Source organism: Populus trichocarpa, chromosome 11, assembly GCF_000002775.5.
Source record: "Populus trichocarpa isolate Nisqually-1 chromosome 11, P.trichocarpa_v4.1, whole genome shotgun sequence".
In the NCBI taxonomy this organism is placed as follows: Eukaryota; Viridiplantae; Streptophyta; class Magnoliopsida; order Malpighiales; family Salicaceae; genus Populus; species Populus trichocarpa.
The window spans coordinates 6,153,431-6,162,361 of NC_037295.2; the positions used below are offsets into that span (position 1 = coordinate 6,153,431).

The 8,931-nt window shown below is 37.2% G+C and overlaps 1 protein-coding gene across 2 annotated transcripts; it reads left to right on the plus strand.

Annotated features, from left to right (window-relative positions):
• Window positions 1-250: 250 nt before the first annotated feature.
• LOC7463820 (uncharacterized) lies at window positions 251-1,448 on the plus strand. 2 transcript variants are annotated; one of them, XM_024581725.2, is made up of 3 exons: window positions 251-701; window positions 868-1,014; window positions 1,129-1,448. In XM_024581725.2, the coding sequence occupies exons 1-3, from the start codon at window positions 624-626 to the stop codon at window positions 1,366-1,368; spliced, it is 465 nt and encodes a 154-aa protein (XP_024437493.1). In that variant the 5' UTR covers window positions 251-623; the 3' UTR covers window positions 1,369-1,448. The 2 variants fall into 2 exon arrangements, with proteins under 2 accessions (XP_024437493.1, XP_002317398.2); XM_002317362.4 differs by having other exon boundaries at window positions 328-701; window positions 1,126-1,448.
• Window positions 1,449-8,931: the final 7,483 nt, after the last annotated feature.

Consider the following 8,931-nt stretch of genomic DNA (forward strand, 5'->3'; position numbering starts at 1 on the left):
ATTTGGATTCAGTAATGGATACGCACTTTTCACCTATCTTGATAATTTTGTTTATTTAAGAGCTTTTTTGTTTAATTTTCTTCTTTATTGGAGCCCACGCCTTCCCACTAATGTATTCCCAATGCAGATATTTTGTCCCGAAATCGGTGTCTTGAAGTTCTTTGTCAATCCCAATCCTATATATTCTCCCTTTTATTTTAGTAATCTTGGACATGCAGTTTCGAAAAATAATGAGAATTAGAGGCAAGAAAAGAAAAAACCAACGTCAAATTTTGGCTCACGTTCTTAAGACTATGAACAATCATCCCAAAAAATAATATTTTTTCTTTAATAATGAGAACTGGGATGGCAATATTTAGCCCTTGTAATTGGCGTTTTATTTCTTTTACCTATTCACTTATTGATTCGTTTCCCAAATTCATGTGAGAAAAGAACATAAATAGCATAGCTAGCTTGACAATCCGAGATCCTAAACACATCCCCTCAACCTCTCCATTCCTGCTATAAAAGTCAAGCTGCTGTGTGTTACTGGAAATATAATAAACACAGAGAGAGAGAGAGAGAGAGAGAGAGAGAGAGAGAGAGAGAGAGAGAGAGAGAGAGAGAGAGAGAGAGAGAGAGAGATGGTGGTTAGGCTGCAAAGGAGAACAGCAATGCACAATATGCGTCCCTATCTACGAACCCTCACCCGCTCCAAATCTGTAATAAGCAAAACCAGTTTTCTATTCTTTCTACTGCATTGTCAAGAAAAAGAAAAGGAACTACTCATAGACTTGCTTTTCTTTAGCGTTAGAAACAACTGTCTAAGAATACCAATTCATTGTTTTGCCACAAAGCTCCCTGACTCTATATCTGTTTCTTATGAAGGTGAAAAGGAAGTATGTCATTATGGATGCTCTTCTATGCATTTACAAGCTCAAGCTCAAATTGGAGGCAATCAAAACGGAACTCGCAAACTTAATTGCTGTAAAAAGAGAATACTTGAGCCTAATGAAGGAACTCCAGTTGCCTAAGGTCAACTCTCCTCCCTCCCTCTCTGTGGTTATTTCATTTCTTACCTTCTTTTTCTTGTTGGAAAAAATGAAACATTCTACTTTTTATGACACACTGTCCATTTATTTTCAGAAGGAAGTGGAGGTGGAGAAGGGTGAGAAAGGATTTATAGTGAGGGTGACATGCGAGAAGGGAGGAGATAAACTAGTTTCAATCTTAGAGGTCTTCGAAGAAATGGGCCTTACTGTATCGCATGCTAGGGTCTCATGCAACTTGTACTTATCCATGGAAGCCATTGTTGTAGCTGAAGAAGAACGTGCTCTTCATGCGAAAAGTATTGCTCAAGCTGTTACTAAGGCCATTGAAAGACAATAGATGAAGCTTGTGCGTTGATTTCCCTGTTGTTATTTAATGATCCCAAGTAATCTCATTGTCGGAGTTAATATTGTCTTGCAGATCTATCGGTATTGCTTGGCACTTTTTTCTTTTTTTTAACTAACACACATGTTCCCAATTCCAAAAGATTTTAGATTTGAAAATAAATTTAAAAGAAAGAAGAAAGGATAAAAACTAAAATTTAAAAATATGCGATAAAGTTTGTTTCTATGAATAATTCTACTTTTAAAATAAATCACGAAAATAAATATTTGGTAACTAATAAAACTTAATTCACTGTTCATCAGCTCTATTAATATCTGCGTTAAAAACACAGGATCATTGAAAGCAGTAAAATGTTAAATGTATTGAACCGGGTCCGACCCAGTAAAAAAATAATTAAATTTGATTTTTTATTTTTAATTGTGTTTTATTTAAAAAATTAGTGTTTAACATTATTCAATGACACTACATAAATTAGACGGAGATCGCTTGATGACGTAGCATTTGCAGAATTTGATTGCAATCCCAATTTTGTTCCTGATTATATTTTACCTGATATTGTTGCGCGCTTAAGAAACTAAGGAAACTGTAGTCCTTGTCGGATGTATTTCATACGTGATGAAATTGTAGATAGTTTAATTGAACAATAAAAAATATTTTATATAAAGTATTATTTATTTCATGATGTAATAACAATAGTTAAATCTACAATATTTAAATTAAAAACTATCAATATTAATATATATTTTTTAAAATTATTTTATAACCTTAATTTGAAAAGCATTCTTAACCAAACACATTAAATTACTTTTTGTTCAACCTCAATTTCAACCACAGTTTTAACCAAACATTAATAAATACCAAACCAACTTCAACTAAAAATATTTTTTATAAAATAATTTTTTTAAAATTACAATCACAAAAACTACTATAATATCAACCACTTATTTCCCCAAAAAAAAACAAAAACGTTGGACAAGGATAGGAAACATTTTCTGGACTTCGCTCTACGAGTCTCATTTAGAAGCCCTCTCCCTCCATTGGCCCATAACGTTTCTAATTTAGGCTCAGAAACTATGAGGTAACAACTGAACGAAGGAAGAAGTGCTTTCCAAAAGTCCGATTGGAGAACACACTGTTGGAATTATATTTGATTTCTATATTACTGATAATTATTTTTTTTAATATGATTGCTCCATTCTCTTTTTTATTTAATTGGTCTCTTTGTCGAATTATTCTAGAAATTCTTTTAATGTGGTCCCTTTGTTCATGTCCTCTTCTAAGTTTCTCTTTAATTCTTGACAACGTTGTATAAAAACTGGGCATTTCCATATGTCAAGTCAAAGTAAAGAATTATGGTGATTGGACGGAAATTGAATGGAAAGATCATATTAAAGAACTTTTTTTAAAATTAAGAAACCAACTAAGTGAAAAATAAAATAAAATTAAACCATATTCAAAAATATCAATAATTTACAAATTTATTGTTGCAGGCGAAAATAATATAAAAAAAAAAGCAAATATAAATATCACAAAATTTAACCGAATAAGATTATAACATAAAAAACTAATTACAAAATTTATTACTATATATTTCTTTTCAAGTAACTCGTCTCTCTAAAAGGATTATAACTTCTTAACTAAATTTAAAAACTAACCTAAATAAATAAAAAAATAAAAAAATAAAAAAATCCTAAACAAACTAGAAAATTTTAAAAAATAAAATATATAAATTAACCCGAACAACCTATTTTGAGGTTTTTCAGATATCAACTAACTAGCTCCTTATATAATTCATCAATAAAATCTCCTATTAAAATCTAAGCATGATCTAATAACTAATAAAAAATTATAAGTTCTAAATTTTTTATGTCAAAACAATCACACTATGCAACCTTTAAGTTATTTCTTATTTTATTGGTACATAAATATCCCTACAAAACTATTCATATACCTTAATTGTGAAAGATTTACAACTGATCATTGATTAATATCTTAATTGGCATCTCAGATTTACAACCTTTTATTAAGTTACATCTGATGTAGTTCTTCCTTTTATGTGGAGAGGAAATCTAGCGGGGCTTTTATTTCAAACTCAATAGAATGTATTTAGAAAAATTAATTCATCGAACATTAATTGACAAGACAAAATCAGTAAATTAATAGAAAAAAATTAGGAGAAAAAACGATTTTGAGATCTTGGATTTGTAAATTGACTAATACGCCACGACGCTCAGAGAGGGGCCTTAAGCCAAATCCCAAATATTTGGGATGCCTAACAGCACATACAAGATCGTGCATGCAGCCTGCATGAACATAGATGGCAAGTATAAGAGATCATGCATGCATGCTGCATGCACGTTGCTGGCAGTTGCACGTGGGATACCGTGGGAGGAGTTTACGTGCAAATGGGATTTCAATAGTTGCATTATTTACGTCACTTTTCTTTCATGCAGTTATATTCAGTTTCTATTGTACGTAGTCTTGCTATTTAAGCAGCCACAGTTGTTATTAATGGCAATCGATTATTATTTAGAACAACGGTACTTTCTCACCAGAAGAGAAAACAATTCATTATCTGTGTTGGGACCTATCATTGGTATCAGAGCCTGGTTATTATTTTATGGGAACCAATAAAGAGCGTATCGAGCAGTTGGAGGCGAGGCTCGGTGAAGTGCAAAATGGGCTACATCAGATGGAGCTTGGCATGACAGACAAGCTGCAGCATTTAGAAGAGACTCTTAATCGTCTCTCTGATGTACTCCTTGCAGACCAGGAATCTCCAAATCAGGGTAATCCACACCGTGAAGGCCACAATGGAGGACGGCTTATTGTATCATCTAAAACAGCAAAGCTTGAATTCCCTTGATTTTCCAGAGATGATCCAACAGAGTGGTTTAATAGGGTGAACCAGTTCTTTGAGTTTCAGAATACCCCCGAAATTCAGAAGGTTTCTTTGGCTTCCTACCACTTGGAATGAGAGGCCAACCAGTGGTGGCAGTGGATCCGCAGGACTTTCCAAAAGGAAGGGCGTGTTCTTTCGTGGATTAATTTTGAAGGTGAACTTTGGGCTCGATTTGGCCCTTTGAAATGCGAAGATTTTGATGAAGTTCTTTCAAGGATACGGCAAGAAGGATCGTTGCGTGACTATCAACAAGAATTTGAATGCTTGGCAATCGTGTACGAGGTTGGACACAGAGAGCTCTTGTGGGAACATTTATGGGCGGATTAAAAAGAGATATTTCAGATGGGTTTCGAATGTTCAAACCATAGACTTTAAAGGAAGCCATCAGCTTAGCACAGATGAAAGATGATCAATTTACCCGCCATAGGAGGTTTGTCTGACCTGTTACATCAGTACGAGCACCTCTGGCTCTTCCGCCTGGCAACCAAGCAGCACAGCCAACCCCTGCCAATCCTATCAGAAGACTCTCATGGGAAGAAATGTAGCGGAGAAGAGCCCAAAATTTATGTTTTAATTGTAATGAACGATTTACTGCAAGGCATAAATGTCAAGGGTCACACATACTTATGTTGGAAGGATGCAATGGCAGTGATACTCTCTTATGTGACAATGATCTTGAAGAACAACTAAACCAGGAGAAGTATGAGGAGCCTACTGGACCATCAATTACGTTGCATGCATTATTAGGATGGACAGTGCCCAAGACCATGCGAATAACAGCTAAGATTGGCTCCTGCAACATCATTATATTGATAGATAGTGGTTCAACTCACAACTTCATTAGTGAGCGAACTTCTAACTTATTACAATTACCAGTGGTGCCTACAGAAACTTTCACAGTTCAGGTTGCCAATGGTGAAAGTCTCAAATGTCAGGGGCGATTTGAGAAGGTACCAGTGGATCTCCAAGGCATTGTTTTTTCATTAACTCTTTACTCTTTACCACTCACAGGGTTGGACGTAGTGTTAGGAATTCAATGGCTTGAGTTACTTGGCTCTGTGGTTTATGATTGGAAATGGCTGACAATGGAATTTTTATGGGAGAATCAGCCTAGGAGATTGATTGGCATTGATAGACAAGACATCAGGGAAGCATCACTACAAGAGTTGTCCAGGACGACTCAGCCAGGCCAAGCATTGTTTGCCTTATGTTTCCAAGTTGCCCAAACATAAACAGAAGGAAACATCCATCCAAGCATGAAAGAATTATTACAAGCATTTTTGGATATATTCACCGATCCTTCGAGCTTACCACCAACAAGGAAAGTTGACCACATAATCACTCTTAAAGAAGGAACTGAACTGGTTAATGTTTGGCCCTACAGGTACACACACTATCAGAAGAATGAGATTGAGAAACAGGTCTAAGATATATTCACATCAGGGCTTGTTCGTCCAAGTACAAGTCCTTTCTCCTCACCTGTTTTACTAGTGAAGAAAAAAGATGGGAACTGGAGATTTTATACTGATTATCGCGCTCTCAATGCTGCAACTGTTAAGGATCGCTTTCCAATTCCCACAGTTGAGGATATGTTGGACGAATTATACGGTGCTTCTTACTTCACAAAGTTGGATTTGAGAGCAGGTTATCATCAGGTACGAGTAAATCCACAAGATGTCCATAAAACTGCCTTCCGTGCATAATGAGCATTATGAATACTTGGTTATGCCATTTGGCTTATGTAATGCACCTTCTACGTTCCAGGCTATCATGAACTCAATATTCCATCATCATCTTCGTAAATTTTTATTGGTTTTTTTATGACATTTTGATATATAGTTTTGATTGGGATAAGCATTTAGTGCATGTATAGCAAACATTTGAAATACTGAGACAACATCAATTCTTTGTCAAAGAAAGCAAGTGTGCTTTTGAGCAGTAAGAACTGGAATATCTGGGACACATTATTACCAACCACAGCGTCAAGGTGGATGATAGGAAGATTGCTGCTATGGGAGCTTGGTCACGGCCTACTAACATTTCAGAATTACATGGATTTCTTGGTTTGACAGGATATTATCGGAAGTTTGTTCAGAATTATGGCAATATTGCTCAACCACTTACCAATCTGCTAAAAAAGAACCAATTTGGATGGCATGAAGCAGCTGAAGCCGCTTTCCTTGCTCTCAAACAGGCCATGACAACCACTCCCATATTGGCCATGCCTAATTTCAACGAAGCTTTCACTATTGAGACCGATGCATCTGGAGATGGCATTGGAACAGTCCTAGCCCAACAAGGCAAACCGGTGGCGTACATAAGTAGGGCTCTTGGAATAACCATGAAATCATGGTCGACATATGCTAAGGAAATGTTGGTTGTCTTAGAGGCCATACGATTGTGGCGGCCATATCTTCTCGGCAAAAAATTCTATATTCAGATCGATCAACGTAGTCTCAAGTATTTTGTGGAATAGAGAATAGGAACTCCAAAACAACAAAAATAGGTTGCTAAGCTATTGGGTTACGATTATGAAATCATTTACCGACCGGGCCATGAAAACTCGGCAGCATATGCTCTATCCAAGAAACAAGGTAGTCCCATTCTTCACCATATTTTTACTTCGTAGGTTAGTGTATGGCAAGAAATTAAAACAGCCTCACAGCAAAATCCATACATTCAGTCAATGGGTCGTGTGGCTACTGCACAACCTGACGGTTCATTTACCTAGCGTAACGGGCTATTACTATACAAGGGGAGGGTCGTCGTTCCGAACGATACCACCTTACGAGCTACGCTCCTACACGTAATGCATGACACCAAGGTGGGAGGTCACTCAGGAGTTTTGCGTACATTTAAAAAGCTTGGCCAACAATTCTACTGGCCTGGCATACATAAAATAGTGCAGAAATATGTTAAGGAGTACGAGATTTGCCAGAAGACAAAAGCCGAGACATTGGCTCCAGCTGGACTTCTTCAACCACTGCCGATTCCATGTCAAGTATGGGACGACATCACCTTAGATTTTATTGAAGGATTCCCAGTCTCGCAAGGAAGGGATACCATCATGGTGATTGTTGACAGACTTAGTAAATTCGCTCATTTTCTCACTTTACGCCACCTGTTTACTGCAAAAACTGTGGCAGAAAAATTTGTTGAAGGCATTATCAAGCTCCATGGAATGCCCAAATCCATTGTTAGTGATCGGGACCCCATTTTCATCAGCCACTTCTGGCAAGTGTTTTTCAAGATGTCAGGTACCAAACTTCGACTCAGTTCAGCATACCACCCGCAGACGGATGGACAGACAGAGGTCATCAATCGTTGCGTTGAGCAATATTTATGATGTTTCGTTCATCAATGGCCAAAACAGTGGTGTTCATATTTACCTTGGGCAAAGTACTGGTATAATACCACCTACCATATTTCAACCGGCATGACACCATTTCATGCATTGTATGGACACTTACCACCATCCATTCCAGTGTACAATGAAGTCCTGACATCAGTGAATGAAGTCGACCAACAGCTCCAAAGCCGCGATGAACTGCTCCGCCAATTAAAGGCCAACTTAGTAAAATTAGTGAATCGCATGAAACAGATGGCCGACCAAAAGCAAAGGGATATAATGTTTCAAATCGGTGACTCGGTACTTCTCAAACTGCATCCAGATCACCAACAAACAGTCTTCAAGCGGGTCCATCAGAAGCTTGCTACTCGTTATTAAGGGCCATATCAAATTGTAGACAAAATCGGACCGGTCGCCTACAGATTGTAGTTACCAGAAGAAGCACGCATTCATCCAGTGTTTCATTTCACCCTGCTAAAACGTTACCAAACTAAAAAAGGCATTGTTGAACCACAGTCAGGTGACATAACACCCTTTACCGATGACAAAGAACTCATTCTAGAACCGCAGACTATTTTGGATTATGGTTGGCTCAAACTGGGAAAACATCTTGTTGCTGAAATCATAGTACAATGAAAACATCTGCCCGTAGAAAACGCCACGTGGGAACCAACAACTCAGTTATGGGAGCTGTTCCCGACTCTGAACCTTGAGGACAAGGTTCCGCTTGATGGGGGAGGTGTTGATAGGCCACGACGCTCAGAGAGGGGCCTTAAGCCAAATCCCAAATATTTGGGATGCCTAACAGCACGTACAAGATCGTGCATGCAGCGTGCATGCACATAGATGGCAAGTATAAGAGATCGTGCATGCATGCTGCATGCACGTTGCTGGCAATTGCACGTGGGATATCGTGGGACGAGTTTACGTGCAAGTGGGATTTCAATAGTTGCATTATTTACGTCACTTTTCTTTCATACAGTTATATTGAGTTTCTATTGTACGTGGTCTTGCTATTTAGGCAGCCACAGTTGTTATTAATGACAATTGATTATTATTCAGAACAACGGTACTTTCTCACCAGAAGAGAAAACAATTCATTATCTATGTTGGGACGATAATTGACAAATTAAATTCTTTCGCAAATTCTACTCTATGTTGGTTATAGGAAATTTAATTGTCCTCAATTCGTAACAAACATCAAAAAACTTGTTCATATAGAAATTTATAGTCATATGTCACACAATTTTGACTATAATGCCTTGTTCTTATTAAAAAATAATTTTTCAAAAATTACAAATAAAAT

Excerpts from the sequence above, each read along its gene's own strand:
- LOC7463820 (XM_002317362.4), top strand. The coding sequence starts at position 624 with ATGGTGGTTAGGCTGCAAAGGAGAACAGCAATGCACAATATGCGTCCC. Across the intron at positions 702-867 it reads CCCTCACCCGCTCCAAATCT|GTGAAAAGGAAGTATGTCAT; the intron begins GTAATAAGCAAA and ends TTTCTTATGAAG. Across the intron at positions 1,015-1,125 it reads AGGAACTCCAGTTGCCTAAG|AAGGAAGTGGAGGTGGAGAA; the intron begins GTCAACTCTCCT and ends ATTTATTTTCAG.